This window comes from Convolutriloba macropyga, chromosome 8 (assembly GCF_964194025.1).
Source record: "Convolutriloba macropyga chromosome 8, txConMacr16.3, whole genome shotgun sequence".
NCBI classification, from domain to species: domain Eukaryota; kingdom Metazoa; phylum Xenacoelomorpha; order Acoela; family Convolutidae; genus Convolutriloba; species Convolutriloba macropyga.
The window spans coordinates 46,883,002-46,909,480 of NC_134475.1; the positions used below are offsets into that span (position 1 = coordinate 46,883,002).

The window sequence follows — 26,479 nt, forward strand, 5'->3', positions numbered from 1 at the left end:
CGTTTCCAAGAATGTTATGCTTTCCCAATATGCTTGGTTTGCAGATTTGTGAATTTTTATTACTGATTATTTTTGCAAATATAACCCTGTCAGTTTTTGAGTGGAACAGTTTTTTCCATCTTTACATCTGGACTTAACACGTTATGTGTTGAAGACATATGGTACAAATTGTACAAAAACCTATACAATTGTACAATTTGCTTCGACTCCGCGGTTGAGTCAAACTATGCTTCTAAGCTGAAATAGCTGTTTTTCGGAAAGCTCATTTTTGCTACAGAGATGTTGAACCAATAAACTTTCAAACATTTGGTTACCATAACACAATTGATCTGGCAAAGTTGAAGTTGATCAATGAATGTGTTTTCAATTAAAAATGATAACAGTGGAGCATATCCTGATTCTGTCCCAAGGAATGTGAAAATTTGTTTTTTTTAGGAAGTGTCACCACCGGACGTACCTGGAATGGAGATCTGTTGGTGGATGCAAGCAATAATTGACGGAGTTCAACTGCCAAGTGCACCAGGCAAAAACAAAAAGGTTGTAAGGCGTTTCAACATGATTTAAATAGTTTACTTGGTGTGTAACACCTTCGGTTGAAGTCTTAGCGGTCGTCGTCGCTGCTGTGATGTATGAGAAATTGATCGGATAATAGTTGGTATTGTAATGTAATGGAATAGAGTATATATTCCTCAAGTTTTTCTAAAAAATTATTAAATTTTTCAGCTGGCAAAGCAAGAGGCAGCAGAGAAAGCGTTGAAGTGTCTGTTTGACATCCAGCCAGTGATGAGTGCCTTACAGAGTGCGAGCATGTGTGAGAGATCTACTGCTACTCTTCCGTCTGCTGCGGATTTACATCGCATTGTTGGATATGAAAGTCAAGGACCCATTGATAATTTTCTGGACGCTTTGAGGACAAGTGTGCCTGTTGCAGGTGTGCAAGACAAGGTCGCCATTTTATGCAAGTTCATCGATTACTGCCGTCGCTTATTTATCATCTCAGTTGATTACTACCGTTGCGTGTTTATCATCTCGGTATTTGTTATAGCTGCGAAGCTGTAAGCTGAGCGTAGCTATATTGCGGTGCTCTTGGTTTTTTACAATTCAAAGAATTTGAATTGTATTGGGGCGCTGTCTTTTTTTTTAAGATCTGTTCACACATTTTCATGATTTTTGAAGTCAAATTGGAGTAGTGATTTTGGTCACGCCGAAACAGGAAATGGAGCGAAAAAGCGAGTGGTTTTGCGGCGTGAATTTTTTCGCTCTAATTTTAAAGTAGAGTGCGAAAATGGTGTTTGAACAAAAATTCGGTTTCTCGGTAGTGGTTTTTTGTTCACATGCGGCAATTTCACTCTGATTTTTACTGTTTTTTCGATTTTTGGATCGGATTTTTTTCTAAATGGTTTTCCCAATCCATTCACAGCTCATTCTAGGCCTAGTTTTTTGTTTGAATTAAATTTTCATTTCTCGTTAGTGGTTTTTTTGTTCACATGCGGCATTTTGACATTGATTTTTTGTTTTTTTTCTTATTTTTTGATCTGATTTTTTTTAAAATGGTTTTCTCAATTCACTCGTAGTCCATTCTAGGTCTAGTTTTTCTGTTTAGTCAATGAAAATTCTTTGAATTGTACGTCAGGACTTGTCCTGCTGTGTTTTTTTTTGTTTTGTCGTCTGACGCTCTTTTTTCGTTTTACATTTGTTCACACAGCAAAGCTGAAAAAGTCAAATTTTCTGAATGACTTCTTCCTCTCACTAACGGCATTTGCGCGCGTGACGTCATTTCTCACTCGCTTTAGCAAAAGTTTTTAGGTTATTTGCGTGATTAGATTTTGATCATAAGTGACTTACCTAACTCAATAAAATGACTTTTGCACTTTAAAACTTAAGTTTAATTTGAATTTGTTTAAGGTCAAAGGAACTCATATGTGCAGTAAAGGTCCCTAATAAGAGGCTTCTGTGGAATGAATTTTAACAAGCGTTATTAATTTATCGCTGAATGTTTTTTACCTAGTTTTTTGAGCGGCGTCGATTTTTTTTTCAATTTAGATCTGTATCTGTTTCTATCTCTATTATATGGCACGCAGGTCTATTCTTTCGCAGCTATTCCGGCAATCTGCCGGCTATGTTATTTTTAATGCCTCAAAATTGAAAATTGAGCTCTCAAATAAGTAAAACAAAAATTAATCTGGAAGACTACAGAAACCTTCTTTGGACCGTCAAACCCAAAAATAGCCAAATAAGGCAAAACATTTGGAAAACTTTCAAATTTGCTACTATTTCTTTGAATTTAATGGTTTTTCCGAGGCAAAGAGCAATTCTATGAACCTTTTAACACAAACAGACTATTAGGACAAAAAGCTATGTAGCGTTTGCAAAACTTAAAACAACGCCAAATATCAAAAACTCCCAAAATAGTTTAGGCCTCTCACGTCATTTGGATAAAGATGCAGTCCACCTTCCACTGCCGAAGCTGAAATTGAGGCTCTGCCTTTCATTTTACGTCAACTTTTTACAGCCTGCAGAGGGTTTGAATATTTTCGATTTTCAGATGTTTTTCTCGTTAATAGCCGCGAAGCGATAGCTGAGGCTATTATTGGCCTACTCTTGTTCTTTTACGACTCGAAGAGGAGTATTGGTTTTCTTCAGGTTTTTTTTTACCGGAAGCACTATTTGTTCGGGCGGTGTTTTGACATAGTGAAAGTGAGTAAATTACCGTGTGAACTAACTTTTTCTGAGCGAGAGAAGTTTTTTGTTCATGAGCTGCGTTGAGTGAATAACTTTTTGACTTTGAAAAGAGTTTTTGAGAGATTGACGCATGTAGATGACAGTTTTAAGCCGTATTTTCGTCCATTTGGCAAAAATATTTTTTATTGTAACTTGGTTTTTTAGAAGTAAATTTTGATCGATGCCGCGTAAATATGCAACCATCTGAAATCGATACCATAATGTTTATGAGAGCTTAATAATACGTTTCAAGTGCAAAATTGCCCGTATTTCACATTTTTTTTGTCAGTTTTTGGGTTTTTTTATTAATTTCTTCATTTTTGGCTCTTTGAGCGAAATTTCTGTTTACTAAATTAGTAAGTATGTCAACATCGTTTTTATAATTCTTGAATTGGCTCTTTTTGACGTGAGGCATTTTTGTTTTTACAAAATTGTACACATACTAATCCGATTTTGGCGGTTTTTCTAAAAGTGTTCCAAGTTTTTTGTGTATACTTTGAGTTTATTTACGAAAAAGTCTTTTGGTGTGTTTTTGGTTTCGTTTTGTTGCTAATTGAATTGGTTTTGGCAATAATTCTTTAAAATTCAGTTAAAATTTTTACCAATTTGAAATTTTTTTCAAATTTTTTTACTCTTTCGTAATGAGCTGTTTTACTTCTTACTGGGACAGGAAGATGGCTATGGAATGTTCTTAAATCTCAATTGCTTAATGAAAAAAAATCCATGTTGTTGCAACTTTTTTTCGTTTTGGTATTTTAAATAAGAGTTTCAAATTTCAATTTAGTTTTTTGATTTTTCAGAAATTGCGAATTAGTGTTTTTAAATCTTTTCTACCTCATCATTCTAGAATGTTTCTTTCTAAAATTCTCCTAAGACCTATAGTTTTATTCGCTCTGTCTTTTCAATTGATACTTATCGATTTGAACTAATAATTTGTGTCTTTTTCCCTCGAATTTATTAAAAGTTTTTTTTGTTTGCAATTGATTTCGTTTAACATATGGCACTGAGGTTTTTGCTAGCTTCACCATTACAGATCTTTCATAGCAAGCAGTCTTTTCTGCTAATTTTCTTTGGACTTGGTGTTTTTAACATACGAATTTTTGCGTTTAAATTGTTTTCTGTCTCTTTAGTCTTTTTCTTGATTAATTTTTGTGTCATTCTTTAGTTCTATTGCGTTGATCTTGATTCAAAGCGACAATTAAAATTTATAGTTAGAGCGACATAGTTTCTTTAGTTACCAATTGATTACTGTTTTTGTAATGTAAAATAGTGTTCTGATTGAGAGAACTTACGGAAATTGATAAATTTTGTAAGAATTTTTGTCCATTTCTTGCGGTATTCAAGTTTTTCTTCCAAAATTTATATAAAGGTGTAATGTATTTTTTTAGTTCAGTTGGTTTTATATCTTTAGTGGGAACCAGTTGATCTAAAAGGTAATTCGTTCACGAAGACGACTCTTTGATTTGTTTCCGGAATTCTTACGATTATGTTTTTTTATTTCGTCAAGATTTTTGTTACGACCATATGACGTCACAATAGTCACTTCAAATATGCTTTTTTTTCATTCGTTCATGCAATTTCAACTGAATTGCGTGCGTGACGTCATTTTGCACTCTTAGTGGAGCAAGTCTTTTGTTCATTGGCGTGCTTAATTTTTTGATTATAGGTGACTTACCGTACTTTCAAAAATGACTTCCTCATTCTTCAATTGACTTTTTACATAAATTCCAAGAGAAAAGGTCAAGTTAGTGTTTATCACTCTAATTGAAGGTTATTTAAGAGCAGCCTATAGAAGCAGCAATAAATTATACACTTTCTAAGTCAAAAACTTTACATCTCAGCCTTTAATGGGAAGAAATTCATTTTTTTTCGTCTCTTTTTTACTTTCTTTTTGTGACTGGAGATCTACGACGCTATCGCGGCTACTTTCTAGCAATCTGCCAGCTGTTTCTGTTGCTTGTCTAGAAGTATTTTCTGAGTGCTGCTATCAAGAAAGAATCTTGAATGTTTGATGTGTGATAGACCAAATCTTGACAATAGACTGAAAAATTGAAAAAATTTTTGTCAAATAATGCTTTTCTTTTTCCTGTTCCCTTTTCTGTTTTCAATAGTTGTTTAATCTGATGTTTGTCTTTTGAGGAGTCAGTGTTTGAACTTACAAATTATCTGAAGCTCCCTGTAGAACAAATGATGCAACCTCGAAACCTGTTAAGAATATATCAAAATTATGAAATTTGTTGTATATGAAATATTTAGTTCTTCATTTGTTCCTTTTTCGGGTGTTGTGTGCATGACATGCTCTCCAGTGGTAAGTCTTTTTTTGAACAACGATAAACTCTAATACTCTGTAATTGGTAAAATTGATTTGGAGAAGCAACATTCCAGTTCTCAGACATTTTGAAAGCTATTTTGCGGTGATCTGTTTTTTTTTTATTATTTAAATAATTAATAGCTCTGATCAGCCTGTCAATTTAAGTTTTTTCACTCATTGAATTACGCAATGTAAATACGGTAAAAGTCAACAGAGCAAAATCAAAAGAAATGGGATAAACATGTACAGCCCGGTCATTAAGTCATAGTGCATCAGGTCATCAAATTATGTTTAATAGCGTTCAGTCTAGACGCTTAATTAAGTTTTTACAGCCTGCAGAGGGTTTGAATATTTTCGATTTTCAGATGTTTTTCTCGTTAATAGCCGCGAAGCGATAGCTGAGGCTATTATTGGCCTACTCTTGTTCTTTTACGACTCGAAGAGGAGTATTGGTTTTCTTCAGGTTTTTTTACCGGAAGCACTATTTGTTCGGGCGGTGTTTTGACATAGTGAAAGTGAGTAAATTACCGTGTGAACTAACTTTTTCTGAGCGAGAGAAGTTTTTTGTTCATGAGCTGCGTTGAGTGAATAACTTTTTGACTTTGAAAAGAGTTTCTGAGAGATTGACGCATGTAGATGACAGTTTTAAGCCGTATTTTCGTCCATTTGGCAAAAATATTCTTTATTGTAACTTGGTTTTTTAGAAGTAAATTTTGATCGATGCCGCGTAAATATGCAACCATCTGAAATCGATACCATAATGTTTATGAGAGCTTAATAATACGTTTCAAGTGCAAAATTGCCCGTATTTCACATTTTTTTTGTCAGTTTTTGGGTTTTTTTTATTAATTTCTTCATTTTTGGCTCTTTGAGCGAAATTTCTGTTTACTAAATTAGTAAGTATGTCAACATCGTTTTTATAATTCTTGAAATGGCTCTTTTTGACGTGAGGCATTTTTGTTTTTACAAAATTGTACACATACTAATCCGATTTTGGCGGTTTTTCTAAAAGTGTTCCAAGTTTTTTGTGTATACTTTGAGTTTATTTACGAAAAAGTCTTTTGGTGTGTTTTTGGTTTCGTTTTGTTGCTAATTGAATTGGTTTTGGCAATAATTCTTTAAAATTCAGTTAAAATTTTTACCAATTTGAATTTTTTTTCAAATTTTTTTACTCTTCCGTAATGAGCTGTTTTACTTCTTACTGGGACAGGAAGATGGCTATGGAATGTTCTTCAATCTCAATTGCTTAATGACGAAAAATCCATGTTGTTGCAACTTTTTTTCGTTTTGGTATTTTAAATAAGAGTTTCAAATTTCAATTTAGTTTTTTGATTTTTCAGAAATTGCGAATTAGTGTTTTTAAATCTTTTCTACCTCATCATTCTAGAATGTTTCTTTCTAAAATTCTCCTAAGACCTATAGTTTTATTCGCTCTGTCTTTTCAATTGATACTTATCGATTTGAACTAATAATTTGTGTCTTTTTCCCTCGAATTTATTAAAAGTTTTTTTTGTTTGCAATTGATTTCGTTTAACATATGGCACTGAGGTTTTTGCTAGCTTCACCATTACAGATCTTTCATAGCAAGCAGTCTTTTCTGCTAATTTTCTTTGGACTTGGTGTTTTTAACATACGAATTTTTGCGTTTAAATTGTTTTCTGTCTCTTTAGTCTTTTTCTTGATTAATTTTTGTGTCATTCTTTAGTTCTATTGCGTTGATCTTGATTCAAAGCGACAATTAAAATTTATAGTTAGAGCGACATAGTTTCTTTAGTTACCAATTGATTACTGTTTTTGTAATGTAAAATAGTGTTTCGATTGAGAGAACTTACGGAAATTGATAAATTTTGTAAGAATTTTTGTCCATTTCTTGCGGTATTCAAGTTTTTCTTCCAAAATTTATATAAAGGTGTAATGTATTTTTTTAGTTCAGTTGGTTTTATATCTTTAGTGGGAACCAGTTGATCTAAAAGGTAATTCGTTCACGAAGACGACTCTTTGATTTGTTTCCGGAATTCTTACGATTATGTTTTTTTATTTCGTCAAGATTTTTGTTACGACCATATGACGTCACAATAGTCACTTCAAATATGCTTTTTTTTCATTCGTTCATGCAATTTGAACTGAATTGCGTGCGTGACGTCATTTTGCACTCTTAGTGGAGCAAGTCTTTTGTTCATTGGCGTGCTTAATTTTTTGATTACAGGTGACTTACCGTACTTTCAAAAATGACTTCCTCATTCTTCAATTGACTTTTCTTTACTTTAATTCCAAGAGAAAAGGTCAAGTTAGTGTTTATCACTCTAATTGAAGGTTATTTAAGAGCAGCCTATAGAAGCAGCAATAAATTATACACTTTCTAAGTCAAAAACTTTACATCTCAGCCTTTAATGGGAAGAAATTCATTTTTTTCGTCTCTTTTTTACTTTCTTTTTGTGACTGGAGATCTACGACGCTATCGCGGCTACTTTCTAGCAATCTGCCAGCTGTTTCTGTTGCTTGTCTAGAAGTATTTTCTGAGTGCTGCTATCAAGAAAGAATCTTGAATGTTTGATGTGTGATAGACCAAATCTTGACAATAGACTGAAAAATTGAAAAAATTTTTGTCAAATAATGCTTTTCTTTTTCCTGTTCCCTTTTCTGTTTTCAATAGTTGTTTAATCTGATGTTTGTCTTTTGAGGAGTCAGTGTTTGAACTTCCAAATTATCTGAAGCTCCCTGTAGAACAAATGATGCAACCTCGAAACCTGTTAAGAATATATCAAAATTATGAAATTTGTTGTATATGAAATATTTAGTTCTTCATTTGTTCCTTTTTCGGGTGTTGTGTGCATGACATGCTCTCCAGTGGTAAGTCTTTTTTTGAACAACGATAAACTCTAATACTCTGTAATTGGTAAAATTGATTTGGAGAAGCAACATTCCAGTTCTCAGACATTTTGAAAGCTATTTTGCGGTGATCTGTTTTTTTTTATTATTTAAATAATTAATAGCTCTCGTCAGCCTGTCAATTTAAGTTTTTTCACTCATTGAATTGCGCAATGTAAATACGGTAAAAGTCAACAGAGCAAAATCAAAATAAATGGGATAAACGTGTACAGCCCGGTCATTAAGTCATAGTGCATCAGGTCATCAAATTATGTTTAATAGCGTTCAGTCTAGACGCTTAATTAAGTGTAATTTTGGAATCTAACCGAATATGCAGAATTTACACTTCAAATGAGAACACTTTGACATTTAGAAAAAGTTTGTCCGTTTCTGTCTCTTAATTTTCTTTCTGTTTCAATCCCAATGTGCGTCAAGCGGATCAGCGGTTGCTATTTTCCGGTAATTTGCCGGCTCTGTTTTTATCGTGCCAGACGTTTTTTCTAGTTTCTGTATTTGGTGTTTATACAAAATTTCACTTTGGTTGTTTTCTGTTGACATGCGGCTATTTGACTTTGATTTCTACTTTTCGGCTTTGTGTTGAGATTTGTTTCTAAATAGTTTTACCAATCAATGCAAAATCCATTTTACGTCGAGTTTTTTTTTGTTTAGGCAATGAAGTTTTTTGAATCTTTTGTCTGGACCTGCGGTGCTATGTTTTTGTTTCGTCACCTGACGTTTTTTAATTTTACATTTGTTCACTTAGCAAGGCTGAAACAGTCGATTGTTTTGGTTGACTTCTGCCTCTCATTGTAACGACAGTTAAGAAAGAAAGAAAGAATATATTTCTTTGATCAGGTAATACAAATCTACATCTAATAATAAACAAAATAATTTTTAACCGCAACCAAAGAGGACAGGTAACGGGGTACTAGTACCCGCAAATGCTGCCTCAGTGAGACTCTCTAATCTTGCAATCAAGAATTAAATAAGTTTTTAAAAAAAAGACGTGAATGTTCTCGGGAAAAAAATAACTATTTATCTGAAATTCCGATCGACCTCAGCTTTTCAAGGTCTTCATTCATCTTATGGTACTGCCTGCTAGGATTTAAACCTGAAGATCGAGAATTTTAAAATTTTTTGAAAATTTTCTGTGTATTTTCAATTCCGTTTCCACCCAAAATGCCAAAAAAACACAAAATGCGATATCTCGTAAACTACGGGGTTTTAGAGGTTCATATTTTTACCCAAAAAAGCCGACTCTCAAACAAACCTCTGGTAGCATTTTTCCAAGGGTATAGAAAAGAGGAAAATAAAAAAATAAGTAAAATAAGAAGAAAAAAGGAGGTAATGATAAATTATCTCGGGGAACAAAACTATAATAATTTTTCGGAATTCCAATCGGCCTCAGTTTTTCGTGGTCATCATTCCTCGTATAGTACTACCCACAGGGACTTAAACCTGACGATAGAAAAATTTAAAGTTTTTTGAAAATTTTTCTAAGTATTTTCAATTCCATTTCGCCTAAAATGCTAAAAACACAAAAATTGCGATATCTCGTAAACTACGTGGTTTTAGAGGTTCATATTTTTACACAAGAAAGCCAACTCTCAAATAAACCTCTGGTAGCATTTATCCAATGGTATAGAGAAGAGAAGAAGGAAAAAATCAGGCAAAGAGGCTTTTAACAATGTCATCGTTGTTGACTAAATAAGTTTCTTTGAATTTGTGGTAAAAATTAATAATTTTCTTTGCACAACCGCAAATAATATTTTCAGGAAAAACGTCTGCATTTGAAAGAGCATTGAAGAGCTTAGAGGCCCTTGCCTTAATTGATCTTTTTTCAATTTGCTTTCTACAAATAGGTTCATTTAGCAGCGGTTTTGCCAAACTGCGGGTTATCCGCCTCTCAACAAAAGTAAACATGTCATTGAGTTGTGGCTCCTGGTGGAGCTTACTTAATGATTTGAGGACAAACTTAAGAAGTTCGTATATATGAAGTTGATACACGTTCAAAATTTTATGCTTCAGAAAGAGATCTGAAGAACTATCACTATACTTCCTAAAATGAATTAGCTTCAAAATTTTCCTTTGGAGCATAAAAATAGGCTCCAACATTGAATAGCTTGTACAACCGTAAATCAGAACACCGTATTGGATAATAGAGTTAACGTTGGTTTTGTAGTATTCTATTAAATTAGATCGGGGGGCAAAGTGCCTAAGTTTTGCCATTATGCCACACTGCTTAGAGAGTCTCGATGTTACGTATTGTACATGTGAAACAAAAGATAGCTTATTGTCTACAAATACACCAAGATACTTGCACACAGGTTGGACATTTATGGTTGAGTTGTCAATCAGGAACACATTATCAATAGCATTTTGCTTAACATTCATCTGAACTGTTTTATTAACATTAAGAGACAATTTATTCGCTGCAAGCCAATCTTTTACTTCATTCAATTCTTTTTGAACGACCTCACTTTCAACATCAAGGAAAGTAAGGTTCGTATCATCAGCAAACAACAAACTTTTTGAGTTAGTGCACCGCAACGGTAAATCATTAATGTATATTAAGAAGAGGAGCGGACCAAGAATAGAACCCTGTGGAACACCGTACTTAACGCTTTGCCATTTAGATATTGCACCATTAACTTCAACCCGTTGCTGGCGATTCGTTAAGTACGACTTGAACCAATCTAGTGCTTTTGACCTGACACCATAAGAGTCCAACTTCTGAAGTAATATAATATCACCAATAGTATCAAATGCCTTACGGATGTCAAGGAAGAAACATTGTATAGATTTGACATTACACTTTTGCCTTACATTTTCGGTTAATTCTACAAGTGCGTCGATGGTACTATGCTTGCTTCTGAAACCAAATTGACAGTTGCTTAGCAGATTACAGCTTTCAAAAATTTTGTACACTCTTGTAGACATGGCACGTTCATAAATTTTACTCCATATAACAAGGAGTGATATTGGTCGATAATTATTCTCTTCAAGTTTTGAACCTCCTTTATGCAGCGGTAAAAGTTTTGCGTACTTTAGTTTTTCAGGAAAGATGCCTGCAGCGAATGAAATTTTTATCAAATGTTTGAGGAAGCGAGCTACCACTGTTGCTGAGAGTTTAACCAGTATATTATTTATACCATCAATACCTGATGGCGTTTTATTTTCTAGGTTGTTGACTATCTCATATATTTCAATATCTGTAACCTTATAGAGATACATAGATTTATTGTTCACTGCAATATCTGGGCACTCAACCACAGGTAGAGTGCTACGGACTTCATTGGGTGCATTAATAAAAAACGAGTTAAACTTCTGAGCAACATCCTCATTGGAGGGTGTAGTAGTCGCTTCATAACACGAACGAAGTATTGGTACCTTAGGGGATTGCTTACTTCTGCCACTGATTTCTTTAAGTAGTTTATAAGTTTGTTTAGCGTCACCAATACAAGAACGGAGTTTATCAGCAAAAAACGTTTTTTTTTGCCTTTTTGTAGGCAAGTTCAAACTTATTACGATGATAATGAAAAGATGACCAGCTAGCAGTGTTTCCAAAATGCTTCCATTTTCTATGTGCTTGGTTTCTTTTCATCCTCAAATTTTTCAGGGAATTGTTAAACCAATTGGGTTTTAACTTTGTTTGTTTCCGAAACGTTTCTAGCGGTGCAAATTTTTCAACATGGCTAATATACTCGGTATTGAAAATAGAAAATGCTTCATTGGGATCATCAAACAAAAACAGTTCACTTTCCCTTTGACCTAAACCAGCCTCAAGAGAGTTGAGGAAAGCTTGAACCTTAATCGGATCGTGAATAAATTTCATATCTCGGTACTGCTGAGATATTAATTTGTCATCATCTGTATCAATAGACCATACACACATTATGGGATAATGATCTGCAATGTTTTGGTGGGACAAAACGACTGACGAAAATACAGGAATATTTTGATATATAAAATGATCGAAATAAGTAGCCGAATGATCTGTTACTCTAGTCGCTTGATCGAACTCATTAAACAAAGCGAAACCGTTTGAAACTATAACATCCGAGTACTTTCTAGTGATTTGATTTTGGACTTTTGTATCGATGTTGAAATCACCGCAAATTACAAATGGTACAGTGGCAGAAGTATTATCTTGCAGATATTGATCAAGAGTGTCAATAAAATCAACCTCATTTGTTCTCGGCCTGTTATAGATGACGAGAACTTTGAAAGAAAGATACGAAAATTTAATTTGAGCGCAAATTGCTTCTTCGAAGGGTGTCTCAAAAGTTTTGATTGATGTGGCTCTACTATGGACTTGAATCGTCACTCCACCGCCATATCTGTTTCTATGGTTAGCCTCCACTTCATTATGGCCAGGAACCGCAAAAGTGTGTGATTCATCATCGTTTTCTAAATGTGTTTCTGTTAAGCATATAATCGCTGGTAATGAATCAAGTCCATAAACGAGAGCCTCCAGATCTTGTAATTTATTTCTAATTGACCTTATGTTTAAATGCAAGATACTTACTTCGTTCGCGTTTGCTTTAGGAGTTACATTAACTGAAGGGTTTAAGTTACGTTTAGGTGAAGGTACAACATCTATTAAAGATTGTGATTGATGAGAAGACACATATTTACAACGCGTTTGAGTTGGTACTATCTTTAAAAACTCCACGGAAACATTGCTTGACGTCAGCAAAGTTGTAATTTAGGAAACAACCTCCTTCGTACAGCCCATCAATTTTGTATAATTTGTTGTCTGTATTCCAGACAAAATTGATTGTTCCCTCACGAATCCACACGGAGTTTATCCGACAATCTTGTTTCATCATGTTCATGAATGCCAATCGTGGGGCACTTGTATCTTCCATGATGCTGATATTTTCTGTATCTTTCTTCTCAGCTAATTTCTTTTTCTTCTGCAGCAATTTTATCTTTGATGCTCTTCTAGCAAACTTGACTATGATTGCTCTTCGTCTCCCCGGAAGCCGATGAGCTATCGAGATATCCTTGATGTCTACTTCTGCACCGACTTCATGGGCGATATTGACAACAGCATCCATCGTTTGTTCTTATGTTTCGCCATCTTTCTCGCCGATGTTATAAATTTTCAGATTGTCACGCCTGTTGTATTGCTCAAGTTTCTCAGCTTCGGACATTGCCTTAAGAGAAGATCTATCTTCCAAGTAATCCATATTTTCTTGGTTTTCCTTTCGAAATGATTCAATTGATTTAACGACAATATCTGTTATCGATGCTTCGAGTTGTTTTTGAATCTCACGCATGATTCCCGGGATAGCATTTTTGAGTGACTCTTGAATAATTTGCTGAATATTCGTATCCAAGGCACCTGCGTCCACTGCTCCCCCTTCACTGATTGGGCTGAGTTCCGCACACGCCCTTTTGCCACTTCTCGTTTGCATGGGTGTTTGTCCAAGATATCGGAGCGTAGGAAGAGAAGGAGTACCAGCTATGTAGGAATACGTTTGATGTTGTTGATGTTGAGATTGATCATAACCATTCATTGGGTAGGCATTCATCATCTTAAACTATTTAATAAGTTTATCACAACAATTAGGCTAACAGTTGCGCCCGTGATGTCATTTCTAACTCCCATAGCATTAGTTATTAGATTTTTTGATTAGTTTTGGGATCGTATGTGACTTTACCCCACTCAACAAAATGAGCTTTGCCTTTTAAACTTGTTTTATTTGAACCAATTTGAGGTCAATGAAACTAATGTAATAAACTCTCTTAATAAAACGGCCTCAAGGTTGTGAAATTGAACAAGTCATTCAAATTTATCAATGAAAGTGTTATTTCGAAGTTTTTAAAGCCACGGTGACACTGAATAGTATTGTTAAGTAAATTGTTGGTTGAGTTAATTTGCTTCGGACCTCAATCGTGTTATAAATTTAATCTATTCCGAGGTTTTTCCTTTTATTTTTCAAATTTTTGACATCACCCGCACCTCAAATCAGCTTTTGTTAATTCTTTTATTCACAGCTCTTGTTAATTCTTTAATTCAAATTTTCCACTCAGGTGCGTGCGTGAGTCATTTGCCATACCCATTGCAGCCAGTTTTTCCCATTTGCTCCAACACTTTTTGGGTCACACATTACTTACCTGGTTCCCAAAATGGTTTTTCTCTCTAGTCAAAATCTATTTAGGGTATCTCACTCTAATTGGGTTTTGTTTTTGGGCAGCTCTGCCGTACATAAGTCTGAATCAAACAACTCAATACAACATTTGGTTGAAAAAGCTATCCATTTTCTCGGTGGCTTTTTAGGTCCTTTTTTCATGTTTTCATGCAATTCTACCGCAGCTAATTTCTGAAAATCTACCATCAATGCTTGGAAATGGCATTGATCTCAAAACCTCTGGGTTCAAACCCTAAACAACGTAATTGCGTAAAGGTGCACTGCATTACCTAGCAACGTGATCCTTTATTTTTCGATGAAATGGTAGATGAGATACGAAATCGCTGCGGAATTTTTGATGGAGAAAATGTGTGCCCATCATTGTTCTTTTGAATTTCATACAGGTAATTTAAAATGACTGCTGGATACTTGACATAATAATTCTGTTTCGAATAATTGAGTTGTTGCGCAATAATTGAGTTGTTGCGCAGTTTCGAATAATTGAGTTGTTGCGCAATTGAGTTGTTTCGAATAATTGAGTTGTTGCGCAATAATTGAGTTGTTGCGCTTTTGTGCAATTGTTGCAGTAATTGAGTTTCTTCTACCTCTTCAATTATGTTGGTTTGGTGTTCTCCAAAACTAAGTTGTGTAGATGAGTAAACGTTTGCAATCTCAGGTTTCATGTCGAGGAAAAAACGAATTGCTAATCGAATTGGGACACTATGCAAAATTTATGAGTAATTTTTCTAACAATGCGCCTCTAACGACTGAAGAAAAATTGATTATGCCTAACTAGTATCTCGTCTTGAATGTAAATTGTTTGGAAATCCATATGTCACACCTCCCCCTTTTCTAAATAAGTTGATGTACCAAAGGATGTGCTTTGGACAGAGTTAATTTCTTTCTTTAATGCATGTTTCTTTGATAACTAGAAAAGAGTTTTGTCGGAAAACGTCAGAATTGATCGTGTATATTTTATAGACTTCTACAATTCATTGACCGAAAACGTGGAGTATCTGCTTTCCATCCTTTATTTTAGTGTTTTGATTTACCGTATTTCATCTTGAACACCCTGTGTCAGGATGCGTTTCTATTTCATCACTGAATATTTCTAGTGAAATTTGATCCGACAAATGAATCAATTAATTTTGAATCTGGTTCTGCTAACTTCTGAGAACTTTATATTTGACCGCAGAAAACATGTTAACCAAAACAAAAACAATCATGTTGTGTGTCGTCAGTACGCTGGTCCATGCTGTTATGTCCCACATGAATAGTAACACTTCTGGACCTTGTTCCTGTCGGATAGGTACCAATAATATTGTTTACATCAACAATTTGAGCAGAAGGATAAAAGTGTATAGCCGTTTCAGTACTTCTATTGCTTTGTTTGACAGATTTGGTGGTTTTGTTTGACATAACCAGATGCTTGCCAAACTCTTGGAAAAATGTTTGAGTAACGTTATCATGCTTTCGCGTTTGGTTTTCGTTGCTGCCATCAATAATTTTGCCAACATTTTTCATTATGTCTTCTCAATAACACATGCGATATTGCTTCATTGTTTTGAGGTTTTTGATGTCCATGAGTTCTCTAGGTAGGTTTTGTTTTATTGCTGATTCAGCTTGATAACTTGGTTTAATTCGAGTTCGGTTCTTTTTGGAGTTCCACGTCTTCGTTTTTTTGCACACTACTAGAGTTTAATGGTATTCGTTTGTTGTTAATAAGTTCTAAAGTTTGGTGAATTAATTTTTCTTTGTTCCATTTGGCAAGCGTAGCGGCATCCGTTTTCATTTTTGATTGCGTGGGTGGTTTTGCGATTTATTTCAGCATTAAAAAAAGCAATGGAATAACCGCGTAGCTGAACTTTTGGTGTGGAATAACGGCGTTGTTTGGTCTCAAAAGGTTTTGGGAAATATCCTCTGTTGACCCAGAAAATGAGAAATACATAGAAGTTGTCTTTTTTCTATTGATTAAAACGAATCTGTTAATTAAGTTAGAAACGTTCTTCAAAAATATACTCTGATGCTTAGTATAGATAAGCACTACAAGTTTTTGATTTACTGACTTTTACATACAAATTATGTAAAAATTTACATAAAATTGAACAAATTATGCATTTATATAAAATTTATCGTTGAGCGTTTTAATATTTCAACTAGAATTCAGCAGGCATATACTTTTCTGTTACCATTTTTGGTATCTGATTAGTGTCTGCTACTCTGTATTTTTTGAGCGAATAAGTGGAAATCTAATTTCTAAAACCTTTATTTGGAATAAAATTTTTTTAGATGCCTTGGAATTTATAGTTTTTTCAAAGGTCGCTGGCTATTATTTGAAAAACTTCCTAGATGTTGCTTTTAATTTTTTAATTGTATAAATCGTTTTAATCAGTTCTTTGTATTGAGTGGTCTTGCTGAAAGTGTTTCTAATTATGAATTATATATGATGCATATTTATAGACATTTTCATCAAATAAAGCTTTGGGAAGTAGTAGCTGAATCAGGACTATAAGGATAGTTTTGCCTATTATGTACCATTTAGGACACTTTCTATTTCACTTGATGCTTCTTCCCAAATAGCAATTTAGAGATTTGCGTAAGGTCAAGAGGCTGAAAATGGATTTGAAAAAATCTACTGTAATTGCAGATTTTCTATTCCTGGCCTTGTTAAGTAGCTGTAGGCAACTTTAGAATTTTTTTCAGAGTTATATGCGGCTGTGTTCTCTCAAACACAAAATTTGTATATAACATTTCTAGAAATCTGAGTGGATGTTGTATTTTAGGTGCAAAGTTACCTGGATACGAATGATTTCTTGTCTGCTGAAAGTGCCAATCCATTATCCCCTACTTCGGACGCATCCCCTCAACCGCAGCCTGGGCCCTTCTTCATTCACAGTAAAAATTGTTAGCGAGATTTCACTTACTCTTATTGAAATGCCTCTTGTATTGTTATACCCTTATTTGATTATGCCAGTGTTCTCTTAATAACAAAAGTTAAAATATAAATTATGGTTGTATGGGCGATTTCGTTCTCGGTTCTTCTTAAATTGCAGGTAAATTGTGCAGGGGACTACTTTTTAAAACCAGAAATTGATGGAATTAAGAGTCATCGTAGAAATTGTGATACTGATCAGAGTTTCATATGTACGTAGATTTTCACTGTGTTGTTATTTTAGCGATAACTTTTGTATAACACCCCATGATCACATGAATTTGTATCGAATTGTCCTTCAATTTTCAAACACTTTGGGGGAACTTGATGTTTTTAGCATTTGATTGTTTAACTGATTTTGAATGGTTGGCTAAGATTTGTCGGCTGGCTATTATTTTTTCTAACGTATACTTCTAGCTCGTCAATATTTTTTCGTAAGTCTTGGTGTTGTTTTATCAAAATGTTAGATTCAGATTTTTTCAACGAACTTAATCGAGCTCATCGGATTTTGACTTTTGACATTGTCTTTTTATTGCCGAAGTTAAGTAGATATCAAAAACTGACAGAGACAACTGGATTGTTCCTACATTGAGGAGGTACTATGACAAAATTTATGTCTGTGTCTGTTTCCCTCTTTTTGACCACTATTAATTTCACTGCTATTAAACGCCATATCATTTAACCCCGATTAATTCACCCCTCTATTATTTTACGCCAATTTTAACTCCTATTACTACAGTTAAAATTGACAATTAGGGACACAGACAAGGAAGACTCAAAACCAGAAATTGGGAGGGGTTCGGGAAATGGCTCTGAGGTGAAAAGTTAGCGGGGTGAAAGATAGAAGTGGTAAGATATTATATTGAAATAGAGGGGGGGGGGGTAAATGAATCGGGGCGAAAAGAAGTACCTCTTTTCTCTTTTTTACAGGTGTCCGAGGCACAACGTGGGATGATTCTGATGATGAAATTGTTGATGGATCCCAACGGTTGGAGAGAGGCACAATCAATGAGTCAACGGACGACAAACATGACCTGCTGTCGGTATCTTCATATCCTCAACAGCCGAAATCACCGGCCAGCTCAATTCACGTGGCTTCCAATTTTCGCAACAATTACAGTTTAAACGATCTACCTTTTACCTCACTCTTATTTATTTGCTTCCAAAATACTCTTTTACATGTTCTGAAATCATCCGATTTGCTAACCAGGTGTGATGAGTTGTCTGCAAAATATGCTGCAATTATGGTAAGAAAAGGGGAGTCATTTCCGCAAATTGTTGCAATAGGTAGTGGTAATGGACTTTTGGGCAATAATAAGTTGCCGCCTGTTTACCTGGGAACCATCATGCACGACTGTCATTCTATTGTGGTTTCGAGACGAGCTTTTGTTCGATATCTGTATATGGAATTGAATAAACATTTAGAAGGTTATAAACCTGAGGAGTCCATATACAAGCCAAAACCAGACGAAAATGGTCGTTGGTCCATAAAAGGAGATGTCACTTTTCATATCATTATGACCGGAACTCCCTGTGGTGCTGCGAGTAGTTGCTCTAGTGTTGCCGATTCGATCGGTACAACCGACATAGATGACAGCAAAATTTCGAGAAGTGACAAGCTGCGAAAGAGACTTGCCGAGAAGAAGCACCTCAATGGGGCCAATAATATAGAAGGTTTGCTAATTTGAACGTAGAGATAGCTGTAGAAGAATGCCTCATAAAATTAACTTGGATCTTTTCCTGCCCATTCCCTCCAGCGCGAGTTAATTTTAAAATGGTAACTTGCTATATAACACTTGCCTTCTATCAAAGGGCCAGACAGAATACATTACCTAACTTGACATCCAGGGCTACATAGATGCCAGTGTAGATTTGTTGGTGGTGTCACATTAAATGTGGTAAACATTGCGTCCCGGAATGATCGGGTATTCATTGCCTAAGTGATTTGATGGAAGCCATTTAGAAATAACCAAGATAACTATTGAGATTGAAGGATAGATGTACGTATATTGAATGCCGAAATCCAGTTTCGCTAATCTTTCGTCTCCATTTCAGAATATTCAGAAGATATTTGCTTCAAGTCCTCAGAAACTAAAAGCCCTCTATCCTGTCTTTCGTGTTCTGACAAGATGCTTCGTTGGAATTATCTCGGATGGGAGGGATCGCTACTTGGCTGTTTTATTAATCCAATTTTTATGTCAAGTCTCACGTGTATGAATACTGGTGGCTCGCAATCCGACGTTAAAGAGAAAATTAAAAGAGCTGTTGTACAGAGAAGTTCGCAAGTGATCTCAAGCGATATTGTACTGGATATTCCACCGCAATTCAGAATGGCTCCCGTTCTTCAGGTAATTAATTGCTCTTGAACGCAGTTCATAGCAATTATTGTAAACGTGTGTGTCTTTTTTTATGCAAATCTTTCGCTTGACAATTTTGCGCTTTTCTTCTAGAACATTCTTTGACTTCTCAAGTGACTTTTTTACGCTTTCGTTCATCATTTTTGAGTGATCTCTAGTGCTCCGAAGTTGCTAATATAAAATCGGGTTGCAGCAAAGCAAAATTAACGGACTCGTAGAGCAGTCGTTAGAGAGGTCGTAGGTCATGGATCGAGAGGTCAGTGGTTCGAATCCCGGTGGGGTCGAAGTTTTTTGCACCCATAAAGAAAAATTGATCTAGACTGAAGACCATGAATTAAATTGCCTCGCCTGTCGTTCAAGAGCAATTCCTTCGACATTTGTCGGTTTATGTTTAAACAGAGAGGCTCAGATGTGCGTTTGCACATAATGTTCCGACCCCGCTCATCCACATTTTCGGCTTAATTGTCTATCAAATTAGGAAGGGATAGAAAATTTTCAAGAAGACAAATACTGTTCAAAAATAACAAACTCAAAAATAAAAAGTTCAATTATTTTTCAAAAATAACTGGTGTATGAATAAAAAATTGCGTTCAACTCAAGTGGAATTTTTAAAAAATTGGCGTTTTAGAGGGCTGTGGAGATTTGACATTTTTAAGAATACGTCATAAGACAAAACAACAATATCAAATAACATCCAAAATTCGATTTCTATTCAAAGAAAAACCTAAAGCAAAGACTAAATAGCGTCAGATAAAACCTAAACTAAAAGAATAACCAGTTCATTGTTCGTCACTAGAAAATATTTGGAACTAATGAGTTTCGGTAACAAAAAGACAGAAAAAATATCAAAAACGGCTAACTTAAAAATTACGTGCATTTTTAATTGCTCTCAAACGAAGTTTGTAGCAGTGATATTAGTCCTGTCGGTCTTTTTTATAATGCAATTTTTCGCTTGAACGATTTTTCGTCTGAGACTTTTGACTTTTCGTTCTCAAAAATGGGATAAACAGCACCCAGCGGGGCATTAAGTGGTCTAGAGCACCCACTATTGCCCCCAACCCCCCCCCCCCCTCGCTGTTACCCCCATACCGCTACCCCCAACCAACAGTTTCCCCACCCCCATCAGCCCTAGGTGCACCCCCCCCCCCCGCCCACCCGTTTCTTGCTACTGACGAACAACCACTCGTTAAAAACAGGCAATTTTGTACTTTTTTGCTATTTTTCAAGCTTTTTGGAAATTTTTGACATTTGTTGATTTTTATTAGCCCTAGCTGTCAAGGAACCTCCTGTAGGTTTTAATAATGGATTACTGAATAGTTTCTAGTAGTAATGGAATGGCTTCAACATTTTAACATCACGAATTTCATCATTCTTTTTGACAAAACGTGGAATTTTTTTTTCAAAACATTTTTTCCTTAATCAGGTCTTTCAAATCCCAGGGGCCACAAAACCTCCTAAAAGGTTTGATAATAAGTTACTGACATATTTTTAGTTGCGATGGGATACTTTTTCAACTTTTTAATGTCACAAATTTTAGCAACTTGTTGAAACTTACTTTTCAAGTCTTTTTTTAAAGTTTTTGTCGTTTTTTGGTTTTTATAGTCTCAATAGCCAAGGAACTTCCTCTAGGGTTTGAAAATGGGTTACTGTATAGTTTCTAGATGTAATGGAATGGTTTTTTGATATTTATCAGTCATTATTCAGTTTTAGAGCCGCAAGGGTCAGAAAACCTTCGTATGTGTTTGATAATAAGTTACAGGAAAATTTTTGTTGTTCTTGGATTAGTTTTCAACTTTTTATTATCACAAGCTTTAGCATTTTTTTTTGTGAAATTTGCAAATTTTTTAAGTTTTTGTTTTTTTTTCATATTTTAGGTTTTTGTGTAGCCTCAAGCGCCAATGAACTTCCTATAGAGTTTGGTAATATGTTACTGCATAGTTTATAGGCGTTATGAAATCTTTTTCAAGATTTTAATATTACGAATTTAAATATTTTTTAAAAACTTGCAATTTTTTTTCATGTTTGTATTTTTCTGGCACCAGGGGCCGTGTGACCTCCTCATAGGTTTGATATTAAGATGCTGCATCGATTCTAGAGTTAATGGAGTAGTAATCAATTTTTTTTTATGACTTGAGTTTTAGTAATTTTTCGATAAAACTTAAAATTGTCAAATTTTTGGAAAATTTTTATCATGTTGCGAGTGTATAGATCCTTATGAGTCAGTGAAACTATTTCAGGCTTGAAACAGAGATACTGGATAGTCTCTTGAGACAATGAAATGGTTCGTAAGATATTAGTATGTTGAATTTTAGCAAGCTTTCGTTTAAATTTGCAATTGTTTTCAATATTTTTCAATATTTTTTGTCCTTTTCCTAAGTTTACGACCATTACTGGCCAACGAAACTTTTTAAATCTTGGAGATGGATGACTTGGCCGAACTTTTGAGACAAAAAATCGCGTGGAATTTTTTTTACTGCGAATTTGAAAAATTGTGTTTTTAATTTTGTACTTATCCATTTTTTTCTGTATGATTTTTTTTACTAACAATTCTAGAAAACTAGAAGTTGCAAGGTCGAATCCCATCATGGAAAAGGTTCCTATCCTGTTTTTCTCTCTCTATCTCTCTCTCTGTTGGCTAGGGTTTCTTTCCTTCTCTTTCTCGTTAAGGTTTTCTCTCTCTCTCTCTCATTCTATATCTCTCTCTCTCTTTGTTGATGCCGCACTTCAGCCGCTGTTATGAGGCGTAATGTCAACATCTCTGATCCTCATTAACAATGATATAATGTAGAATTTTTTAAATCATATATGATATAACAGGCACGTTTTATGAAATCATTGTTGATTGCTCTCAAAAGCAATTGGTAGCTAATATATTAATCCTGTTTGTCTCTTTTTTTTGCAATTTTTCGATTGGCCGATGTTTTGTCTTACCCATATGATTTTTGTCTTCAGAAACGGGATAAGGAGGTAGCGCCCAGTTTGCCGGAACTTCTCTGAGAGCCGTTCAGCCTACTTCTTTTCAAGTTTGCGATTAACAGAACATGTTTGGAGACTTATACTTATGGTGTGGAGGGCCGTTCTTAGAAATTGATCCCACACCCCCACCCACCGCCCTCACATCAGTCCCCCGATCCACTTCTGCACCCCCGCTGCGCTCACTTTACGCTCCTTCAATTAATCTAAAGCTAGCCTCACTAAATCGTGGCTAGCTACTGACGATGCCAACCGCTCGCCGGTCGTTTGAGAGCAATTCGCCCGACGTTAGTCGGTTACGTTTGAAAACAATTGGTTCCAAAGTAAAGAAAGTCATTAGATATGATCTGGAATCATTAGATTGCGACCATTTATAACTCCATTAGATAAAGCATTGGAACCTGTCAATATTAAGACTTTTTTCATAATACTACATAAAAAAAACAAATACAGAAAAAATGAAAACCAAAAATTTTACGAGAAACCGGTGTCGAAGCCTTCATGGCCATGATATGTGCCTTTTGAATAAGAAATGAAGTGACAAATGACCACTCCTTAAGGAGACTAACAAGCAGACATTAAAAGAGCAAAAGTTAAAAACAACGTTTGTGTTTTTGGAAAACAACTAATTTAAAGTCATGAAAATCATTTGCCATCAATGTAGATTAAAAATTTTGGATTAGTTTATTCATTTAAACGAGGCCAGTGAGATTTTTTTTGATCAGAATATGTCATACGTTTGCAAAAAGAACTTCAAATACAGACAAAAAACAAAAGAGTTTTTTTTCAAAAAACCAGTGTCGAAGCCGTTAAAACCATAATGAATTCACTAAAAACATTAAATATACTAACTTTCGGCTTCTTTTTGTAACAGCAACGTGATATATGACCTGTAATTAATCACCTTAGGTAACAAAATAGAAGAAAAGATTTCATGTTAAAATAAAATACTTTTTTTTTAAAAACAATTACTTTCAAAGTCATTAAAACAATCAGCTGTTGATTAAAATTTTTAAAGTTCCGTTTATTCCTCAAAAGGAAGCCCCTGAGATTTGTCTATAAACAGAAAATGTTCTGCAATAACGAAAATAATATCAAATACAGAAAAAAATAAATAGAAAAAAAATCGAAAAACCTTTTCATAGCTGATTCGTAACCATAATAAATTCGCTGAAAGTTTTGTATATGGTCAACTGAGCCTTTTGTCGACGCCAATAATGTGATATGTGATATATAATTAACGAGAATAGGTAATTAAAGAAAATAGTCGAAAAGGAACAGAAGATGTAAATTCAGGAAACACATAAACCAGCAGCTATAACTTCAAATCATTGAATAGGTTCCTTCATTTCTCCAACGGAAGCCATTGAAAACTGTCATTAATCAAAATATGTCATACAGATGCAAAAAGAACAACCTCAAACACATACAAAAATTGAAAATTATTAGTTTTTTGGCAAAGAAACGGGCGTCGAAGCCGTTAAAACCTTAAATTCAATTTGAAAATTGCGCCTTCAATTTGATGCCGAAAACTTGATATCTGACCGGTAATCAATAAGACTGGGTAACAAAAAAACAAAAACAGGAAAGAATGAAAACAAAAAATACTTATAACAGCTCAACAACTAATACTTATAAATACTCATAACAATTATTTTCAGTCATAAAAATTTATCAGCTGTAATTTGAATTATTTAAATATGTTTGTTTATTCCCCCAATGAAGCCACTGAGACCTGCCAGTTAGCATTATTTGTCGTGCGTTTAAAGGAGGAACTTCAAATACAGACAAAAAAATTAAAAAAAGCAATTTAATTTTTTTGCAGAAAAACGGTTGTCCAAGCTATTAAAACCATAATCATTTCACTAAAAAATAGATATCTCCAAATGCGCCTCCTTTTGGCGCTAAAATGAGATATGTGACGTGTGCTTGATGATACTAGGTAACAATTAGCCAAAAAAAAGATGAAAAAAATTTTACGTTTCTTGAAAATACTATCTTTAAAGTCATGAGAACTATCAGCTAACAACTAAAGTCAGTAAATAGGCTCATGTGATCCTCCATTACAAACCATTCCATTGACACCTTATTATTCAGAATTTCTCATACGACTACGAGAAAAGGCAATTAAATACCAAGTGAAAAAAACTCTATTTAATTCTATTGATTAACAACTCGAAACGTCGAAAGTCAATAGCATAATACACTTAACGTGTCCGCTAATATCAGCGTTAGTTGTCATATTGATATCTTTACTCTAATCGTGAGAATATTTTAGTCTTTACTACTCTTTTCTATGGTGATGTGTTTTCAGATTCTTTCAATCACAGAGGAAGAGAAACGACAATGGCGCAATGCAGAGTTGAATATTTTTGACAAGACCGATTGCTCTGAACACTTGTCTCTGAACTGGTGCAGTCACGACGCCCTTCCAGAGCTAATCGAACCTACAACTGGCCTTGTATCGCCACTCTCACCCTTCAAAGTTCCCAATTTCGACGGAAAGTCTCGAATTTGCAAAAAGGCATTTTTAAGCAGGTTCATGAAGCACTTGCAACTCATACAGAGTGCTAAAATTGTAAAAAGCTATCGTGAGGCGAAGAAAATGTCCTTAGCTGCACCTCGGCATTATAACACTGCACGAAAGGGTTTAGTTGCAACCTTGAATAGTTCAAATGGACAACTTTTACTATCATCTGCTGAGAAATCTTTATTTGTAAATTTTTGAATGATCTCTGAAGATAATAGACATCGTTAAGTTATATAATATACTCTGAAGATAATATACATCTGAAGATATTATACTTTAAATTTTTGCAGATAATTTTCATTGTTAAGATTGCCTGTAAAGAGGCGTTATCTGTTTAATAAGTTTTTATCAACTCTGATGTCTTTTTGTAATTTGGTTTTCAATTTAGTTCGAAAAAATTATTTGAACTTTTTGAAGATGTGATACAGCAGGGAAGCACGGAGTTCGGGAACAAATTTAACTCTTAACGTGATGTAAGCTTGCGTAATTTGGCTTTGCATTTGAGAAGAGCTCAAGTTTTAACGCACAGATCATTACAGGTGACGAGACAGTTCAAATTGGGAAATCTCGCTTTGAAAACGACAGTCCTTATATAGTATGCAGGAATTATATTTATCTTGTGGTCTTTTGTGATTTTTCGCTTCACAAATATTTCTTCTGACCCTTCTCTTTTTTCGTCCTCAAAATGGGATAAACAGCTTAAGCCTGGTGGGTATTAAGTTCTCTTAGAGTCTTACGCCTTAGACTCGCATCCGATTAGTATTTGATTCATGAAACTTATAGAGAAATAAATCCCCCCGCGCAACGCTCACATCCCCCCGCCCACTCCATGCTCACCTCACGCCCCCTTTAGCAAAACAAGCTGCAGTAAAACATCATTTGGCATCTCTTTGAGTTTGTTGACCCATCGTGGCTAATGCAAGTACAAAAACGTTTCCCTCTTGGCTGAAACAGGTTACAATAGACTCCAGCCACGGCTGTTGTTCGGGAATAATTCGTCCGACGCTAGTCCTTTTTTAGTAGCCGCCGTCAGCCCCTTAACGGCTATTATTTAGGCGCTCTGCTTCTTACAATCCAAGAATTGAACTGTATTGGTCCTCTGTCTTTTTTAAGATGTTTTCCGCACATTTTTCCATGACTTTGAGCTTTCAAAACGGGATAAGCAAGTAAGACTCAGCGGGTATCACGTATCATTAGAGGCCCTTAGTATTCCCTCAAGTGCTTAGAGTGGTGCAGCTTCTGGGAAGGCCGTTATTCAATGTTAAAAGGTCATTTTAAAATGTTGAGCCCAAAATAGTGCAATTGGTCGTTTTTTCATCAGTCTTAATTTGATGTTTGCTGAAGTTGATAAAGGTCTTTTAGAAAACTTAATTACTTTTATGATAATTTTGTGAACTATCTGTTTTGGCACTGCACACATAAACCCGCAAAATTATGCTAATTTTTGATAAATCTTTCTTAGTTTAATTTTTTTTTTAATTTTGAGTTTTTTGAGCCCCCGAGACAAGTGAATCTTTTCTAGGGTTTAATAATAAGCTAATAAACAGTTTCGAGGTGCAATGGAATGGTTTTCAACGTTTATTATCACCAATTTTTGTAATTTTTTAATAAAATTTACAATTTTTATGTTTTTTTAATGGAAATGGT

The 26,479-nt window shown here is 34.7% G+C and overlaps 2 protein-coding genes across 5 annotated transcripts in view; one reads left to right on the forward strand and one right to left on the reverse strand.

Annotated features, from left to right (window-relative positions):
* The window catches only part of LOC142344764 (UBX domain-containing protein 6-like), a 506,836-nt gene extending 493,357 nt beyond the window's left edge, over positions 1 to 13,479 (reverse strand). For all 4 annotated transcript variants that reach the window (XR_012759277.1, XM_075396680.1, XM_075396679.1 and 1 more), the window contains exon 1: positions 13,448 to 13,479. The gene's annotated coding sequence lies outside the window, so the exon portion shown is untranslated. The remainder of the gene's footprint in view (positions 1 to 13,447) is intronic.
* Positions 303 to 25,233, forward strand: LOC142344763 (uncharacterized). The gene is made up of 6 exons (XM_075396676.1): positions 303 to 537; positions 724 to 945; positions 16,824 to 16,944; positions 17,903 to 18,646; positions 19,028 to 19,320; positions 24,617 to 25,233. The coding sequence occupies exons 1-6, from the start codon at positions 463 to 465 to the stop codon at positions 25,028 to 25,030; spliced, it is 1,869 nt and encodes a 622-aa protein (XP_075252791.1). The 5' UTR covers positions 303 to 462; the 3' UTR covers positions 25,031 to 25,233.
* Positions 25,234 to 26,479: the final 1,246 nt, after the last annotated feature.